Here is a 20,899-nt window from a genome sequence, read left to right as displayed (position 1 = left end):
TAATTTTAGCTGTCTAAGTGTTCTCTCTTCAACAATTTGGTCTCTTTTTCTTGACACTATCACGAAAATGGAGCCACCTTCTCTTTTGTAGCATATAATTCTCTCTATTTTATGACTGACCATGTCCGAAAGGAATTTTGTGATTCATGAAATACATTCCTGAACAGGAGGGGGGTTTTAACATAATGTAGTGTTGCTTGTCATTTTTCAGTCTTCAGAATTGCTAGGAAGCAAAGACCAGATCGAATGTCACAGAAAACATCACAAACTTATATGTACATTATGTCTGTATTACACTGCAAGTTTACCCTGCGCCTATTTCAACAGAAAGCAAAAACTCTAATTCTTTATGCAGAAAAGAACTCAGTCCTCAGCCATCAATTATAAAAGATTAACAAAATAAGCACAATTTCAAAAAATTATTACTTCCTAAAGTAAAATATTATTCTCCACATACCTTTACTCTTTTTTTCTCTAAAATAATAAATTAGTTCAATTTTTATTATATTTGACATATCCATAGTGCCATGAAAAAAATTACTTTGGGCCTCCTTAATTAACACTTTCACACGTTCATTAGTAATACACAAGAACATTTACACAATCTTAAGACTTAAAAAAAATTCTATCAACACCGCTGTTTTTCACGAGTCAGGTAAACAGTACCAAGAGTAAGCACCGCCTTCCTATACTTTAAAAACACAGAATTATTTTTCAAAATTTAAATTCTTTTTCAGACTTTTTTATTTATAAGTTTAGAATGTAAGTTAAAGCATTTACAGGTAAGTCTGTATTTTACCCAAGGATCTAATACATATACTAATAGTCTAACATTTGCACTATTAACAAAAATCTTTGTTGTGGCTAGGCACTAATTTTCAAGAGCGGTTCAATACTTGAACAACATTACGAAGTTCATCAAATTATTAAACAAAACAAAACCAAATTCTCTTTAGTTAGCGTCTATACTCTTGAAATAATAATTACAATAGAATAAAAACAACACAGGGGAGAGTGAAGAAATTTTTAATACTAATAAGCTGTTCACATATGCTATTATGAAACACATCAAGGACAAAATGAATTTATTAAGTAAATTATCAATCACACCAATGGTTCTTCTTGGCAATAAAGACTTTATTTCTAAGAAACTGTAATGTAAAATGAGCAACCCTCAAGATTTCTTTCCCATCAGAAAAAAATTCAATGAAAAAGTTGCAGTAAAAATTCTGCCTGATAGCAAGTAATTTTAATAGACTTTATACTCCCTTCCAGACAATCTTTCCTCACCATATCTCCCTCTCTTCTCTAATAGCGTTGTTTCAGATCTGTCTTCTTAATTCCTTTTCCCCCTTCAAATTATTTCCTCACCTTAACACATTTTTTACAAGTAAAAAATAACCTATAAAGCAAACATATGTATTACACAAATATACATCTACAGAAATACATGAACAGCCATAGTCCTGATTTTGCAAATTTTTTTTTGCCCTGTGTTTCATATGAGGCAGTCAGTATGGAGAAATCAGTATAAATAATATAAAACTATAAACTTCTCTGCATACCTCTTGGAAGTGAAACTGCACAGAGTGTAAGGAGAAATGAAAGTCAATATGTCTAAACATTGGAGAAAGCTTTGAATTCCATAAAGACCACCACAGCGGTCAGATTTAGCTGCTGCCTACAAATTCTCACTAGGGCTCTCAGAGGAAATGTTGTCTCCCCACAATTCAGAGAAAGCATGCTGCCTACCATGTTTCTTACTATAAGTATTTTTCAGTTATCATACAATGTGGCTATCTTGAAGAACTACATGTATACCCAGCAAAATCCAAAAACATGTATTACTACTGTACACATCAGCAGCAGACGATTTATGTCAAGCAAACCCCATTCACAGGGAAGTCTGTTGCCTCCCAGGAGCCTGGGTAAGGGATGTAACCAAGAAACTTCCCAGTCTGGTGAGAATAACTATCGCTCATTACTGCTGCTCCATGTGGGAGGCTATGAAGCAGCTGTAAGAAGCCCAAGAGAGATTAAAAGTGATTTTAAGGCCTTGGGATGGCTACTGAGGGAATCAGGGGCCCCGTGATTTTTTTCTTCCCTCCTCCCAGGAACAGGTGGTGACATAGAACAGCTCAGATGGGTCCAGACTATTAATACATGGCTCCGTGGCTGGTGTTACAACAATAACTTTGGGTTTCTTGATAACAGGGTGGCCTACATGGCACCAGAGTTACAGGTTTCAGATGGGAGTCACCTTACTCAGAGGGGAAGGAGGATCTTTGCCTGGGAACTTGCGGGGCTTGTAGATAAGGCTTTAAACTAGATAGGAAGGGGGAGGGGATTAACACTGAGCTAGCCCTTAACAAAAGGTGGAAGGACAGGTGTCAGGGGTCAGGTGTTAGGGAGACTTCTCCAAAACACCTTACAGGCAAAAAAAGGTCCCCTGGGAAGGTGATGCAACAAGCAGCACAGCTGAATTGCCTTTATATTAATACACAAAGCTTGGGTAATAGGCAGGAGGAGCTGGAAGCTACTGTGCTACTTGAAAGCTATGATGTGGTTGCCATCAAGGAAACATCGTGGGACAATCCCATGACTGGAATGTGTCTATCGATGGCTACAGGCTGTTCAGGAGAGACAGACCGGGAAGGAGGGGTGGAGGCGATGCCCTCTATCTCAGGAAAGGGATAGAATGTGAAGATCTGTTGTTGAAGAAGAGCCACAAACAGGTTGAAAGCTTGTGAGTAAAAATTAAAGATGGAAGAACGAACAGGAACCTTGTGGTTTGTGTATACTACTGGTCACCCCATTAAGGTGAAACAACTGATGAAGCCTTCTTCGTCCACCTACAGGAGGTTTCGCGCTCACAACCCACCATCCTACTTGGGGACTTCAACCACCCAGACATATGCTGGGGAAGTAGTACGGCAAGCTGTAGGCAATCCAGGAGACTCTTGGAGTGCATCGAAGATAATTTCTTAGTCCAGCTGACAGAGACCCACACCCAAGGAGAAGCAATACTGAACCTTATGGTCACCAATACAAGTGAACTCATCAGTGACGTTAGGATCGGTGGCAGCCTGGGCTGCAGTGATTATGCACTGGTGGAGTTCAAGGCCCAGAGGGATATGGGAGAGGTGAGGACTATAGTCAGGACACTAAATTTCAGGAAAGCGGACTTCCAGCTCTTCAAGGAATTACTCGGTAGGACCCCCTGGAACATGGTCCTCCGAGACAAGGGAGCAAAGCAGAGCTGGAAAATAATTTAAGTAAGCTTTCCACAGGGCGCAAGAGCATTCAGTCCTAGTATGTAGAAAATCAGGCAGAAAAGGGAAAAGACTGGCATGGCTGAGTCGAGACCTGCTGGTTAAACTAAAAAAGAACGAACTGCACAGGCAGTGCAAGTAGGGACAGGGAACCTGGGATGTGTATAGGGACGCTGCTCAGTTGTGTAGGGATGAAGTCAGGAAGGCCAAGGCACAGCTGGAGCTGAACTTGGCAAGGGAAGTAAAGACCAACAAGAAGAGCTTTTACAGGTCCATCAATCAGAAGAGGAAGATCAAAGAGAACGTACCCCCACTGATGACTGGAAATGGGGATCATGTATCAACAGATGAGGAAAAGGCTGAGGTACTCAACAACTTTTTTACCTCAGTCTTTATCGACAACTGCTCTCATCGCTCCTCCTGGGTCATGGGACAGCAAGACGGTGACCAGGGGGCTAGACCCCCTCACACAGTAGAGGAGGATCAGGTTCGCAAACATCTGAGGAACCTGAACATATATAAGTCTATGGGACCTGATGAGATGCACCCCAGTCCTGAGGGAATTGGCAAGGTTTTATGATGAAAAGGAAACATTTTTCTCATATACTTACACACATGTATAGCACAATCTATATGTATGACATTAAACTTACTTGTCTCTCTCTTAAGGCTGTTGAATCAAAAATCTAAGATTATGGAGAAAGGATTGCAGAAGCTTCCTATTTAGGAAGTACTTTTAACACTGAATCTTATCTCCTACTGAGTTAACAATAGAGAACATGACTGATTCAAAAATGCAACTAAATGCACATTTAACGGCCTCAAGTAGCACCGGGGAGGTTCAGATTAGACAGGAAAAATTTCTTCACCAAAAGGTTTATCAGGCACTGGAACAGGATACTCAGGGAAGTGATTGAGTCATCATCCCCAGAAGTACTTAAAAGACAGGTAGATTTGATGGTCAGGGATTTAATAGTGGACAGGTACGGTTGGACTTGATGATCTCAAAGGTCTTTTCCAACCAGATAATTCTAGGATCATGTTAGACAGTCTCAAACGACAACTGAACCAAATGAAGTGATTTCAAAGAGGTCTCCTTCAAACAGTCTTGGGGTTCCCAACTCATTAAACTTCTCATATTGAATCATTAAAATCTTTTTCTGTTGAACTCGAATGACCCTTGTGTATTTATCTTTTCCTTGAAAATAAAAGAATGTATTACTGCATCACGAATCTCACATAGTTCATAGCATTCTCAGCTGAAAAAAAAACCCCAAACCAACACTACTTTAGCTTTTCAGTAAAGCTTATCAGTACGAAGCAACTGTAAATTGTAGCCCCCATCTATATGGTTTAGTCAGCTGAAGCAAACAGATAAACAGAATCATCTTTCATAAAAATTTAAACTTGCCATGACTTTGGCTCCCCAAAATGGAGATAATTAATACTGTACAGATCCATGTCTTCAGTGTGCCATGCAAATGTTGTTTTCCACATGCCAAAATACAGATATGGTGTATTCACACCCTCAATAGAAATTCCACAGTCTTCTCCCACAACATCCAGTATTGTATTGAGATGCGCAATATTCCATTCCTCAATACCCTGAAAAAGATACATAATAAATGTATTAATAAATTTATAAATGTGATTCTACGTAACAGTCTCAGTCAAAAGATACACACCTGATCTAGACTGTAGATAAATACAATTTGCAAGCACTGTGGAAGATAGTTCAAGTTACCTGAACAAAAATTCTCTTGAACCTGGTAACATTTAGATCAGGTGCTAAGATATTCAGAGCAGAGAACATAAGGATGTTCATAGGTTGCTTAACATATAATACATCAAATCTAACATGGATTGAAAAAGAGTACACAATAGAAATAACAGCTGCAGACAGAGTCTTCGAGGAGTGGATAGCTGGAAGTCTCAAAGTCTCACTGGGCTCATGTATACATGTTTTTTAATTACTTACATAATAATACTCAACAGGACGGAAAATCATGAATGTAAATTGAATTTTAAAAGAAGTTTACCATTTCTCTTAAAAGAAAAAAACCATTACATAACTTCATAGGTATTTCTAACCACAACGATATACTGCATAAGAAATCTACCACAGAAGAAATCCACTGATTTAATGGAATTTCAGCTGTTTTCTTACATTATTGCCTATAAAATTTGTATATTAAAAGCCATTCCAAAAGCCATGCATGTTTCTTCTATTGCATTTCAGATTTATCCACCAACTGCAATTCTAATTTCAGGTAACACAGTATACAAGTGTCACTATAACAAAGATCAAAGCTACAAAACTGAAGAGAAAGAGATCAGACTTCAGTCAGAAAACACAAGAAATATAAGCAAAACTATTACAAACTCAAATCAGGCAAGATTCTTTATTGGAAAAACAGCTCCTAAACATGCTGTTAACCATGCCCAGCTCCGTATCCCCCATCACTGATTTCTGTACAGTTTTAGTAATCTTACTCAAACTTGGGGAACAAATTCATGGCAGAGTGTAGTCCTGATGCAGCTGCTTAAGATTAAGAAATACAGTGACATTCAATAGTTGGGCAGGTGGAGAAGTAAGAATACAGTTTAAAGCAAGATGTAATGAACACTTAATACTGTTTTCATTTCCTTAGTTTTTGAGATTATATGTCAAGCATGTTATGCATGCAGTAAACTAGAACTGACAGGGGAGATGGTATGAAGTTCAATCTACTGTGAGTGTTTTCAGCCACTAGAACAAGCTTCCAAAGGAAGTTGTGGATGCCCCACCTTGTAGGAGTTCAAGACCGGGCTGGATGTGGCTTTGAGCAAACTGATCCAGTGGAAAGTGTTCCTGCCCATGGCAGGGGGGTTGGAACTAAATTATCTTTAAAGTCTCTTCCAACCCAAACCATTCTATGATTCTATGATATGATTCTGTAATTCTCATTGAATAAGCACTTCCAACTGCCTGCTATGGCTATTTAATTTAGTAAGAATAACTATGGGTAAATTATGACTTTTACAGAATGAGTTGATTCAAGATGGCAGGTTTTGGTATTTTTTCAAAACGGAAGCTTTGGCTTTGATGCATTTCTGTGACATAAAGACACTTGGCATCTAAAAAATTAAAAAAAAAATTATGATCATTATCAAAGACAAAAAACTAAACACCAATATGAACTCAAATTGCAGATGCTAAAATTTGCACCTTTCAAATCTAAAAATTATAATCATCAGCAAGGTAGCAGAGGTATAAAATACTATTTTGTTTGAAGAAACAATTTGAAATTATTTGTTTGAAGAAAGAATTCTGAACTAATTGTTCCTTAAATTAATTTAAAGATTACTTCCTTTTTTTTTTAAATCACATAAAATTTATCTTTGTTCACAAATTCTGCTTGGGGTAACAAACTAACAGCAAAATAAAAGCAACCATGCAGGCACAGAGACATCAAACAGGGTTAGAAAAACAACAATAAAAACAATAAGATTAACAATTTTGTTTTTAATCTAGACAGTATACTCTTTCTGACAGCAGCCAAAAGCAGTCAAGAAACTGCAGTAATTCCTTAGAATATTCTTCCAGCCTGCAGAAATTAGCAGACTGAAGGTTTCTCCAGACAGAGGTGTAATCCTACTTGACAGTACCTCATGAGATTTTTACCAATTTATTTTTCTAGTCACCTTCTTTAATCCACGTACGACTTCAGCAACCATAACATTCTGGCTTTTTTAATATTCCAAAACATTAAGCAAAATGCTTACATTAATTTTCAAGTAAAATATCAATTCTAATTTTTCCAGTAATTTATATAGCTGGTTTTTTAAACTTTACAATTGTAGTGCACACTAAAAAAGATCACAGGAGCTATAAAAGAGCAGATGAACAAGTCAATACAGCAATAATTATCAAAATTAAAGTATGTCTCGGCGGGTTATCCTATATTTAATAATCATTATTAGAATACCAGTACACACATTACCTGACTATGAGGTAAAGCTTGTAGTTCCTTACAAATACAAAAAATCCATTTAAACATTACAATCTATTCAATGTCAGGAAAACATTAAATATTTATTTTGCTCAGAATACCACAATAACATCAAAATATTACAATAATTTCAAGGGAGTGCATAGAGAAAAAAATCTAATTATCCACATTTTTTATGATAAATTCTTTGAAGAATACCTGTCATCTTCTACAACCTTACAAGAAAATCCAGCATTAGGAAAAAAGCTGAAAAATAACACCTTTTTCTTTCTTTAACGAAGAAATAAATGCTTCTAACATCTTAACCATCTATGGTCGCTGCTATGCACATTAGACTTTTCTTTTATTTCTTCACAGAAATACTGTACAGTACAAAGTAGTTTATATATAATATAGACGGCTATTCCAATCTTCATTAATTCTGCAGATGATTCAAACAGTTTAAAAAATGAAGCAGAGTAAAATTAAGAGACAGAGTGAAAAGGAGTTGGAGAAAAATAAACCGAAAAAATTGTGCTTGGTCACCCAATCCTCTGTTTACACACCCACGCATTCACACCAAGGACTATAATAAAAAATACGCCAGGTTTTTATTGCTTCTTCAAAGTGCATAGAATACAGACAGAAAAATGCTATGAACAGAATGTCCACCCCACGAACACAGATTAGGAAATACAATTTGTCTCATTTGATTTGTTTTTTCTTCTCAGTATCTCTTCAGATACAACCACTGCTTCACAGCATCCTTTTGAAAGGGGGGGGGGTGTGAACAAAAGCGATTAGATTCTCTCTGGAACGGAACACTAGAACCTAACATGTAAGTGAAGGAATGCTAATATTGATCTAAACTATGAGGAGATCAGAGAGGAATGACATCTCACATACAGTCATGGAATCATTCAGGTTGGAAAAGACCTTTGGTATCATCAAGTCCAACTGTCAACCTAACACTGCCAAATTCACCACTATATCATTTCCCTAAGTGCCACACCTACACATCTTTTAAATACCTCCAGAGATGGTGACTCAATCACTTCATTGGGCAGCCTGTAGCAACAGTGAAGATATATCCTGCCTAAATCTCCCCTGGTCCAACTTGAGGCCATTTGCTCTTGATCTATCCCTTGTTACTTGGGAAAAGAGACCAACATCCACCTCATCACAATCTCCTTTCAGAGAACTGTAGAGAGTGACAAGGTCTCCCTTCAGCCTCCTTTTTTCCAGACTAAACAACTGCAGACACCTCAGCTGCTCCTCACAGAACTTGGTCTCCAGCCCCTTAACCAGCTTAATTGCTCTTCTCTGGACACGCTCCAGCATCTCCATGTCTTTCTTGCACTGAGGGGCCCAAAACTAAACACAGTATTCCAGGTGCAGCTTCACCAGTTCATAACCAGTTCTGCTGGTCACACCACTTCTGACACAAGCCAGAATGCTACTGGCTTTCTTGACCCCATGTGATCACTGCTGGTACATGTTCACCAGCTAATGACCTTCTGGCTGGAAAGCTGCTGGGTGGAAAAAGACCTCTTTTCTCCAAGCTGCAGCATCACATGGGGTTGTTGTGACCCAAGCGCCGGACCTGACAGTCAGCTTTCTTGGGCTTCATACTACTGGCCTTGGCCCATGGATGCAGATGCCCGGATCCCTTGGAAGACCCTTTCTGCTTGCAAGCAAATCAACATTCCTGCCAAACTTGGTGCTGTCTGCAAACTTATGGGGGTGCACTCAATCCCTTCATTCAGATCATTGGTAAAGATATTAAACAGAACCAGACTCAACACTGACCTCTGAGGGAACACCACTTGTGACCAGCCACCAACTGGATTTAACTCCATTCACCACAACACTTTGAGCCCAGCCATCCAGCCAGTCTCTTACCCAGTGAAGGGTACACCTGTCCAAGCCATGAACTGCTATAGCACAGACACTTTCAAAAGGTCGCAGTCCTTCAGGAACAGACTGCTCCAGTTTGAGCTCCCCACAGGCTCACAAGCTCTGCCAGAAAGCCTACTCCAGCGTGGGCTCCTCTCTCTCCATAGGTCCTGTCAGGAGCCTGCTCCAGCATGGTCTTCCCACAGAGTCACAGCTTCCTTTGGATACATCCACCTGCTCTGGCGTGGAATGCATCATGGGCTGCAAGTGGATATCTAATCTGCTATGGAACTAAACGGGCTGCATGGAAATAGCCTGCCTCACTATGGTCTTCACCATGGGCTGCAGAGAAATCACTGCTCTGCAGCATCAAGCACCTCATTCCTATCCTTCTTTCCTGACCTTGGTGTCTGCAGAGCTGTTGCTCTCACATATTCTCACTCTTCTCTTTGGCTGCAATTGTTGTCCTGCAGCAGGTTCTTTCCTCCCTGCCTAGCTATGTTATCACAGAGGTGCTGCCACCATTGCTGAGTGGCTCAGCTTTGGCCAGCAGTGGGTTGGTCCTAGAGTCAGCTGGCATGGGCTACACTAAGCACAGAGGAAGCTTCTAGTAGCTTGTCAAAGAGGTTATTAAAAACTTAGTATAAGTTATGATATCAGAAACAAAATAACTCTGTTCTTCCCCTTGCTGACAGGAACAGTAACTTTCTGAAACTGTTTCACAGGCGAGTCGTTCACAATCTAAGTTGGCTCACTTTGGCCTTACCTTCACGCTAATTCACATGAAGATAGCTCTCTTGAAATAACATAATAAAAAATAATCACTTCTCAATTAAGCTTCCTAAACAATCATAACTCTTAGGTGTTCATAATCAATTCATGAATCAGTTTAACAACTGCAGCTAGTGAGACTGGTGCTTTATTATTGACATTATAAATTCTTTCAGGAATATTAATTTTCACTGAAGTCTAGATGACCTTACTGCAACAAAGAGATAGAACAATGAACATGTATCTTATAACGTTTATAAAATTAACATAAATTACAATCCTGGTGATCTGTTCCTTACTGCAATGCTCTTTCTTGAGTCACCTACATTGTTATTATCTTACATTTAATTAAAGCTTTATAACAGCAGTTCAAATACATAGAGCACAGAATAGTATTTCAAGCAAATGTTCAACTATCTTAAATTTACTTTCTATAAAGTTCTATACAGTGCATAGAACACTTGTTCTAGTAGGTAATTTCTCCATTCATAAAGATTTGGTCTGTGTTCAAAACTGTCAATTAACATAAACACATAATAAACACACAACAAGGATTCCAGAATAATCCAAATATCACAAGGGTAAAATTTGACTCATTGATGGTAGCTGTCAAATTTCAAAGCATGCATTTATAGATTTTGGGGGAGTGGTCTTAGTTTTGGGTTTGTTTGTTTTTTTTGCTGTTCCATATAAATCAGGCTTTACATCTTTGCTTGACCTTCAGACCTCTCAGAAAATGTCATCCTCAGATCTAAGAAAAGCAAACAATACCACAAGATCTAAGACCTCTCTGCCATAATGCCATCAAGGTACTGGATTCTACAAATAACAATATTGTTTCTTAAATAACCTAAGCAGTAAAAATTAAGATTTCACCATGCTTCAGGTACAGGTATCTGAAGAATAAGGACTTGAAGCACAGCATTTCTCACTACTTTTGACGGCTCAAGTACATGTATACAACACACTTTCACTAAGTTCCTGGTGTTTTTCTAGCCAGAATTCTTCCAGGTATCTACCTTTCTGTATTAAATGCAACATCTGTAACACTGTGTTCTATAAAAAGCATTTTGTAAAAAGTAAACATTTAGGGGTTTATAGTTCAAATAGGCTGTTATGACTAATTCCACCATGTTGCCCAAAATGCCAGCTACTTCATTCACCTCCTTTCCCTAAATAATACCAATCCTGAAGCAAAGTGAATAAAGAGATAAGAACAACCTCTAATTCCAAACACAATCAAAAAGATGCTTTCTCAGCACTATCTTCAAGGACAAGACATGAGTTGTGCAACTACACCATCTGCTGGCCAAAAACTAACTTTGGCAAAAATATTTTAAGAGAAAACATTTTGATCAGTAGAATAAACAACTTTCTTACCAACCACTTGGCACCAGAGATTTTTCCTTTTTTTCCTCTAAATCCCACTGGGCTGTACATTGTAAGACGGCTGTCACATTAACTCCTTAGTCCTTCACTAACATTTCTCCTCCATTATTTATTCTTAAACAATATACTTCTAGTTACAGCCATTAAGTTTTTGTTACTCTAAGTACTACTGTTTCTTTCCACACTGCTTTCTTGCCCACTCCCTGCCATTTCTTTGTCTGTTCTTCCTATACATCCGAGTTAGGATTGCTGAATGCTGCTCTTTGCACTTCACTCTGTTTTTTGATCTCCTCTCCTCATCTTCCCAATATAATGAGGGCACAATTCCATGAGAAGGCAATCTCCAGCCTTCTCTTAGGCCAGTCAGCACTTTCCTGAAGACAACTTTGGGTGGATCTCACAAAAAAAGAGGAAAGCTTATGAGCTTTGGAAGAAGGAGCAGGCATCTCAGGGGGATCCCAGAGATGAAATGAGATCATATAGAGAGAAAATCAAACAGGCAAAAACCAACTAGAGCTTAAGATTGGCCAATTCTGTGAAGGATAATAAAAAGCATTTCTACAAATCTATCAAGAATAAAAGGAGGGTCAAGTGAAATTGTGATTTGTAAATGGATGGGATGTCAACTGCAATGTGTTAAAACAAGATTAACAACTAAGATAACGAGAACAACCCTTACCTTCTTGTCTACCCTGAGTCATTAAGCTTAACTGCTCAAGTATGGCCAAACTTTAACGTCTCTGGTGGGATTAATTTTACCGCCCTGGATATGCAATGAGGTTCCAGCAATAAGGTGTGCTTCTCATTTCATGGAAAAATTATGAAGACACCTCTGTATGTATAAAGTTCGCTGAAATAACCGTTGGGTAGAAGCACTTGCTGTATAAAAATAATATCTGCCTTAATAGTTTACTATTGAGCATAAATTTGTTTCAGATTTGGCATCCCAGAACGGACCCCTCTCTGCCCTGCTGCAGGACACATTTGAGATCGGGACTCTCTTGGGTACCCCTGGGGATTTCTCTAGAGAGACTCCTCAATTGGACCTCTGCAGGGACAGGCAAGGACCATCCAGTTAAAGGTATTTAAAAATTTTACTTTTGGGTTTACAGGCCAGGTCCATTGGGTAGCTACTCATAAGCAGTTGTTGTGTAACGCCAGGTGAGGGCATGCTAGCATTTCATAGGCATACACTGAAGTTCCTTGGGTCTTGTTTGTAAAGGTAAATACCTGCATTTTGGGTGGAGGCTTTGGTTGTAAAGGCAATATTAACTGTGAAAATCTGTGTGAATATTTGGTTTCTGTCAGTTTAGTCAAGACGTCTCAATTGTAAAGGTGATATGAACTAAAGAAACTGGAGCTGTGTGAAAGTTTGTCTATTACATCCTGATAATCAGTGTACACCTGTATTTGTGCTATGGAGTAACAAGAAAACGTGGGTAACATACGACTGGGATTTTCACTGTCCAAGCGTAAGGTTTGGACAGATTGGAACAACAAGGAAAGATCCAACTATAGAGTGCAAGTGATTTTTGGTTGGGGAGACAGAATATCAAACCCATAAGATGGGAGGCTAACAGAGGGGCCACACTTCAAAGAAGAGTCTGCTGGATCACTGGAAGGAGATTGGAGGTCCACCACATGGTGTAACAAACAGAAAAATCCTATTTAAAAAAAAAATAAATTGTAATCAGTGATGGCTGGTGAATAAGCTTGATTATGGGGAAAAGTGGCCATTTAATGGCACATTAACACTGTTGCAATTAATGTTGCTCTGGAGGCATAAGGAGAAGTGGGATGAAGTGATGTACAGAGATAGTTTGTCCCTTTCCAAAATCACCAAGAGTGGCAAAAGAATGTGGTCCAGGATTAAGAAACAGTATGCATACTGTAAAGGATTTGGACATTGGAAAGGAGGGTGTCCGGAATCGGGACTCTGTCCCCAGGAGCAGGTGTTGCAGCTAAGCTTGAATGACAGGGACCTGGGGGAATTTACCCTAGAGTATCTATTGTTTAAAATAAAGCATGGGAATAGGGGTAAAGAGGTTGTATTTTTGATAGATACCAGACTCACTGTGTTAAATCAGCAACTGTTTCATCTAGATTAAAAAAACCTGTGATTGTAATAGGAGCTACTGCCCAAACCAAAAAAGCATTCTTTATGCAGTCTATTAAATACAAATAGAGAAAACAAGTGGGTACACATTAATTTCATGTTTGCTAGGAGCCTCTAGACCATTATTGGGAGGAGATTCATTAAAGCAGTCAGGGGCAGAAATAATATTTGGATCAGAAGGAATAAAATTTAAAGTGAGAGAACATCAACTAATCAAAGAATTGAGTTTGTCTTTAATATAGATGGAAAAAGAAACACTGTTACGAGCAGCGATTTTTCTGAACAGGTTTATCCAGGTGTGTGGGCTTATGAAACACCTGGCAATACCCACTGCAATTTAACGATCACAACGGGATAAAAGAGATTGACAAATTTTTGCAATATGCATTATTACAAGAATGTGAATCAGAATACAATACTCCAATATTACCTGTAAAAAAACAGGTGAGAAAAGCTACAGGCTAATGCAAGATTTAAGGGCTGTAAATAAAATTGTAGAAAATCTATATCCAGTACTGGCAAATCCCTATACCTTGCTGACCAAATTATAAAATTATCTAATTAAAAGATTATCTAATGTGGTTTACTGTACTGGATTTAAAGGATGCTTTCTTCTAATTGATATTGTCTGAAGAAAGCCAAAACTTATTTGCCTCTGAACAGCAAAATCCTGAAACTAGTAGGAAAACACAGCTAACCTGGACAGTATTTCCTCAAGGCTTTAAGAAGAGCCTAAGTATTCTCGGGAACCAGCTGGCTTGAGACCTGGAAACCTGGAACCCACCATTTCAAACCAGAACCCTGCTGCAGTTTGTGGATTATCTTCTGATAGCTATGCTAACTAAGGAGGACTGTGTACAATGGACCACAAGTCTACTGAACTTTTTGGGACTAAGTGGCAATCAGGTCTTTCAGTAGAGGGCGAAGCCTATACAACAAAAGGTTACATACCTCGGATTCAAGATCTTCGGAGGACAGAGGAAGCTTGGGACAGACCGAAAGGAAGCTATTTGCTGCACAATGGTGTCAGTGACAGTGAAGTTGCTCAGAACCTTTCTGGGAATGGCACGTTGATGTCATTTATGGATATGTAACTATGGACTCTTAGTGAAACCTTTGTGTGAACTATTAAAAGAATATCCAATGGGATGATTAAAATTGGCATGGACTGAGGAAGCAAGAAGGGCACTTGAACAATTTAAAAGGAATTTATGAAGGCCCCAGCTTTAGGTCTCCCCAATGTTTCAAAGCCATTCTGGTTAGATCTTCACCACTAACACTGTGAATACAGTATCTTTCCTTAGTGGTGTCGCTTTGGAACCAGTGGCACATGACTGCCTGAAGATTGTATATTCCAGCCATCCTGATCTAAAAGACGACCTGCTTATGGATGTGGAAGATTCCTGGTACACTGACAGAAGCAGATTTGTGAAGGAAGGACGTCGCAAGGCTGATTTTGCTGTGACCACCGGAAAAGTGACTGAGGAACCACTGTCCCAAGGAACATCAGCCCAGAAAGCTGAAATAATCAGCTTAACTCGGGCATTGGAACGGACTACTTACTGCTTGTGGAAGACACCTTAGGCACGCAACAGAAATCTTAAAATTGCTAGAAGCTGTAAACCTTCCAGAAGAAGTGGCTATCATGCTCTATAAAGGGCACCAGAGAGGTAATACTGACCAGCAAGTTGGTAACAAATTGGCAGAAAGTTCTGAGGCCAGGAAGGCTGAAGAAAAGGGCAGAAGTAATATCTGCTTTGATTCCAGATGGCAAGCTTCAAATCCCTGATTCAGATTTAAATTGGAAAAATATTAAAAGGAAGCTAGAAACCTGATGAACAATATGGCAGGTAGGGAGGAAATTATGGGTAGTTTTACACTCCAAATGGACAAATAATGCCATCGGGAATACTATGGAAACTGGTCTTAGACAAGTATAAATAAACCCATTGGGGCACAGATGTTCTGTATAAACAATTGAGTAAGAAACCAGTGAATAGGAATGCAAACAAATTCCTCTGAACTCCCAAGAAAAGGGGGGTATTGGTATTTGTTAGTATTAACAGATACTTTTTCAGGTTCACCAGAAGCTTTTCCCGGCAGGAGAAATAAAGCAAGGGAAATCACAAAAATACTGTTGAATGAAATTATACCTTGATTCAGAGTGCTTGTAGTAATATTGTCAGACAGAGGTACACATTTGTGCTGAACTGGTAAAAAGGTTAGTGAAATCTTAGGAAATGGTTGGCAGTTACATGCACCATACTGACCATAGGCTAGTGGCCAGGTGGAGAAAATGAATCATCTGCTTGTTGCTAATAAATCGACAATTTATCTAAAATTTGTCAAGAAGCCTATTCGTGTCAAGCACTTTCTACGGCTGTGCTTAGGATTTGACCCAAGCCAGGGACCAAGGAAGGCATCAGGCACTTATATCAACTGCAGTATACAGATGATCTTACACACTTAGGTAAGAATTATTTATAAGGATGTTTAATCAGCTTCCAAAAACAGCTGAACTTGGTCAAGAAACAAAAAAAAAAAAAAAAGGGAGAAAAAAAAAACAAACCCAAAAAATCCTAAAAAGCAACCTGTATTAGCTGCACAGGCTAGAGGTTTAGATCAACCTGTACATCCTTTTAAACCTGGGGATGGGGTTTATGTCAGATTTTACAGGAAAACCGTTGAGAGTAAGGAGGAATTGATCATACCAAGTACTGTTAACAGCCTTCACAGCAATCAAGATTAAAGAACAGCCTAGATTAACGTTTCTTCACTGAAGAAATCACCTACAAGCCAGTGGACAACAGAACACTTAACACCTTAAAAATTAAGGCTAACTAAACCAAATTGTAAAGGTGGAAAACAGTTAATATTATTGTTAATGTATCCATTAGGAGAAACTTTATTTTCCCGTAAGTGGGATGCCTCTATAAACATTTGGGAAGAACTGGCTTGTACAATATACAATAGTACAGCCTTTTGGGTTTTTTGGGTTTTTTTTGTTCAGTACAAGATGTATTTACTTCATCTGCTTCAGGAATCCCTGCAAGCATTCAAACCCTGCAAAACTATACTTGGTTGTCAAAACTTTGTCATATAAAGCCAAAATTACACTAGCTTCCTTTTAACACCAGCAGTAGCTGTGGCCATGAATTAGAACACTTTAAAGAGATTTATTTGTAGCTATGCAAGGAGCCTCAATGGTACCTCTCAAGCTTTGGAGGCCTTAAATCTTGAAACCAGACAGCTTCATGCAGCAGTTTTAGAAAACAGAGCCACAATTGATCATCTGTTATTAAGATATCATAAAGGAAGTTCTGATTTTGAGGACAAGTGTTTCAATTTGACCTATCAATTTCAGACCATTGAAACCTCTATAAAAATTTGTATGGCCTTCTTAGCTCCACACAAAAGCAGGAAGGTGTAGATTTTTCTTGGTTAACTTCTTGGCTTCCAAACTTACCCTGGGTAAAACAACTTTTTCCTCGTGTTGTAGCATAAGGATTATTAATTTTGTTAATGCATATCATGTTTCAGTATGCACTTTGGTGCTGCCAGTGAACAGTATGAGAGCACGAGACCTAGAAAAGAAATCAGATCAAACTTGCGGTAGAATCAGGAAAATATCCTGGAAACACTTTAACATTTTTTGAATTTGCAAAGGCCTTGAAAATGGGGGACTGAAATGGTGATTTGTAAATGGTGAGATGGAATATCAACTGCAATGTGTTAAAACACGACTAACGACTGAGACAGTGAGAACAACCCTCATTCTCTTGTCACCCTGAGTCGCTAAGATTAACTGCTCAGGTATGGCCAAACTTTAACGTCTCTGGATGGGATTAATTTTACCTCCCTGGATATGCAATGAGGTTTCGGGAACAAGGTGTGCTTCTCATTTCATGGAAAAATTATGAAGACATCTCTGTGTACCTAAAGTTCTTCGAAATCACTGTTGAGTAGAAGCACTCTGAGGACAAATCCCGAGTCTCCTCCAGCAGTGTATAAAAATACCTGCCTTAACTACCCGAGCTAGAATTTCTTTTGTCTCACAAGGAGAATCTCAATCTTTTAGTGGATGCAGGGGGAACAATAGTGACAAAGTTTGAAAATAAGGATGAAGTACTTAATGCCTTCGTCTCAGTCTCAGCAGTAAGCTAAGGTGTTCTCTGGGCACTCATGAGCCTCATGAGCCAGAAGACAGGGAGGGAGAGCAAAACAAGGCTCCAATGATCCAAGAGTAAATGGTTAAAGATCTGCTTGGCCAATTAGACATTCACAAGTCTATAGGGCTGCATGTGCTCCACCCAAGGGTGTTGAAGGAACTAGCAGAAGCACTCACCAAACCCCTTTCCATCAGCTACCAGCACTCCCAGCTTATCAGGGAAGTTCCACTTGACTGGAGGTTGGCAGATGTTACACCCATTTACAAGAAAGTCCAGAGGGAGGATCCAGGCAACTACAGGCCTGCCAATCTAACCTCAGCACTAGAGGAGGTCACGGAGCAGGTCTTCTTGAGTGTTATCACACAGTAACAAGACAATAAGGTGATCAAGCTCAGTCATCGGTTTATTGAAAGGCAAGTCCTGCCAAACTGACCTAATCTCCTTCTATAACAAGGTGACCCACTTCATGGACAAGGGAAAGGCTGTGGGTGTAGTATACATGGACTTTAATAAAGCCTTTGACATTGTTTCTCACAGGATTCTGCTTGGCTGCCACTGGCCTGGACAGGCGCACCCACTGCCGGGTAAAAAACTGGCTGGATGGCCAGACCCAAAAAGTTGTGGTAAATGGAGTTAAATCCAGTTGGAGGCCAGTCACAAGTGGTGTTCCGCAGGGGTCAGAATTGGTCCAGTTCTGTTCAATATCTGTATCAAAACTCCAGATGATGGGATTCAATGTTCCCTCGGTAAGTTTGAAGATGACACTAAACTTGGAGGAAGTGTCGATCTGCTTGAGGGTAGGAAGGCTCTACAGAAGGCTCTACAGAGCCTTCCTGATTGATGGGATGGAAGCTGGATTGATATGATGCAACTAACGGTATGAGGTTCAACAAGGCCAAGTGCCAGGTCTTGCATCTGGGACACAACAATTCCATGCAATGCTAGAGATCTGGAGAAGAGTGGCTAGAAAGTTGCCTGGCAGAGCAGGACCTGGGGGTGCTGATTGACAGCTGGCTGAACATGTGAGCCAGCAGTGTACTCAAGGTGGCCAAAAAGGTCAATAGCATCTTGGCTTATATCAGAAACAATGTGGCCAGCAGGACCGGGGAAGTGATTCTACCCCTGCACTCAGCATTGGTGAGGCTGCACCTCAAATAACATGTTCAGTTTTGGGCCCCTCACGACAAGAAAGGCATCGAGGTGCTGGAGCACACTCAGAGAAAGGCAACAAAGCTCTCCAAGGGGCTGAAGAACAAGTCTTATGAGGAGCAGCTGAGGGAACTCAGGAACTCAGATTGTTTAGCCTAAAGAAGAGAAGGCTGAGGGGAGACCTTACCACTGTTTACAACCACCTTAAAAGGAGGTTGCAGCAAGCTGGGTGTTCGTCTCTTCTCCTAAGTAAGTAGTGACAGGACGAGAGGAAATAGCCTCAAGTTGCCCCAGGGCAGGGTCAGATTAAATATCAAGAAAAATTTCTTCACAGAAAGGGTTGTCAAGTACTGGAACAGCTGCCCAGGCTTGCGTCACGATCCCTGGAAGTATTTAAAATAAGGGTAGATGATGTGCTCAGGGTTATGGTTTAGCAGTGGACAGGTACGGTTGGACAATAATTTCAAAGGTCTTTTTCAACCAAATGATTCAAAATCTGATATTACTGCATTCTCTATTCCTTGGAAATGTTGCTCATGCAAGATTAACATTAAGGTACTGCACACAAAAACAGAATCAAAAGAAACAGGTTTCTTTGTAAAAAGATACACGAAAGACATTATCTGACAACATTAAAGGAGAAATAAAAATCAGATAAGAACAAGAAAAAGTGAAAGCTTCTCTTTCTTGAAAGAAACACCACTTTCCCGTGCCCCATTTTGGTCTCCACAAAGCAACAGCCATCTAGAATGCCAAATCAGAATCTTCAATTATTTTCTAAATCTCTAAATCATTTTTATACAGCTATTTGGACATACAAAAGAATTTGGCTTTCTTTAAACAATAGGCCATTTGATATTTATAGCTATCTTTCAAAGATCACGCAAACAAGTGCAAAAATTGAATTGCCTTAAGCCATCTTGGCTGACTGTATTTATCTTTGGACAGAGTATTCAAGAAACTTGTCTTCTGTGAAGAAATATGAAACATTAGCAGAGCCTCAGACCATCTGCCAAAGGGAAATTCTACTTTCTTTTTTTTAATTATTGAAGAATGCAGTTACATAGAACATGAAATAACTCAAGAACTCCACATACGATAGATTCTTTTGGATAAAAGTTTGCTCTGTATTTTTTAAACCCTAAAGTCTTTCTTGAAATGCTAACATTTCACTGTAAGTCTCACTGCTTAAATTATCCTTTCAAAATCTAGTTCCTATCACTACTTACATAGCCAAATTGATATGAATGGCTATTCTGTAAATCTCCGGATAATGAGATCTGTGTTAAGTCTCTTTTTATCCATGGAGATCTTGGCAATTAACCAGCAAAATTCATTTCCTTGGGAAGTTTCCATTTTGCCTGTTTTAATTTAGAGGTACATAGTAATTGTAAGCACATTTCCAGAAAACTGCAGGCATTCAAAGTATGAATGAAGCTATCCATTCTCCTCAGTGAAAAGAGAAATAAAATTATTTAATCTTTGAATTTAAAGGAAAAAGTTATTTAAACTATGACTAAATTTCCACATAGGTTCACAGATACCAAGAATACTGAAATGTTAATAAACAAATAAATAAATGGGAAGGGATCTCAGGTTCTGGAGAGTTCAAAATGAAGAAAAAGAAGAGTCTTATTACCAGAAAGAGTTGCTATATCCTACTGTCTAAGGACAGAACTGTCTGCCTTGCAGCTGTAGAGTTAATTTCAACCTTGCTTGGAGTCTTTAAACTGAGCAACACAAAGATTTCAAAAGACAAATTCTCAGGTCATAAAGCAAGAACGTATCCACACAGTATGGTATCCTTTAAGAGAGGGCTGGAAGAGAAACTTCATAAAAAGCTATGCATACTTCATCATAAATGCTCCCATTGATATCTGCTCCATAAATTGGTGCCACAAAAGTCAAGTTCTTCCAGTATTTACGCTCCAGATCTTCATAATCTATGTATCTTGGGGTGCAGTATCTGCAGAGGAAGAGGTAGGCAAAGGTTCAGCACAGTCAATTCAACCTTCACAATGGACTATGCTTCTGACCCTGTAAACTGCACTATAAGAGATGACTATTTCAAATTCACTGAAACAAAGGTAATATTAGTTGTCCTGAATTCTTGGTTTCATGACGGCTAGAGTAACTGAAGTTAGTACATCTTCTTCAGTCTCCAGC

At 39.1% G+C, this 20,899-nt stretch overlaps 1 protein-coding gene across 12 annotated transcripts in view; it reads right to left on the bottom strand.

Annotated features, from left to right (window-relative positions):
* Nucleotides 1–20,899, bottom strand: part of KDM4C (lysine demethylase 4C) — a 254,076-nt gene that overhangs the window by 212,768 nt on the left and 20,409 nt on the right. For 10 of the 12 annotated variants that reach the window (XR_008447639.1, XR_008447641.1, XR_008447640.1 and 7 more), the window contains exons 4-5: nt 20,585–20,699; nt 4,684–4,877 (exon numbers count right to left, since the gene is read on the bottom strand). Coding sequence is in view for 9 of the 12 variants with exons in the window: in XM_054053462.1 (XP_053909437.1) it covers nt 4,684–4,877; nt 20,585–20,699 (309 nt within the window). In the remaining 3 variants the exon portion in view is untranslated. The remainder of the gene's footprint in view (nt 1–4,683; nt 4,878–20,584; nt 20,700–20,899) is intronic. The other 2 variants (XM_054053463.1, XM_054053465.1) reach the window with 1 other exon arrangement.

The sequence above is a fragment of the Cuculus canorus genome, chromosome Z, assembly GCF_017976375.1.
Source record: "Cuculus canorus isolate bCucCan1 chromosome Z, bCucCan1.pri, whole genome shotgun sequence".
Taxonomy (NCBI): domain Eukaryota; kingdom Metazoa; phylum Chordata; class Aves; order Cuculiformes; family Cuculidae; genus Cuculus; species Cuculus canorus.
This window is presented reverse-complemented; position numbering and strand designations above follow the sequence as displayed.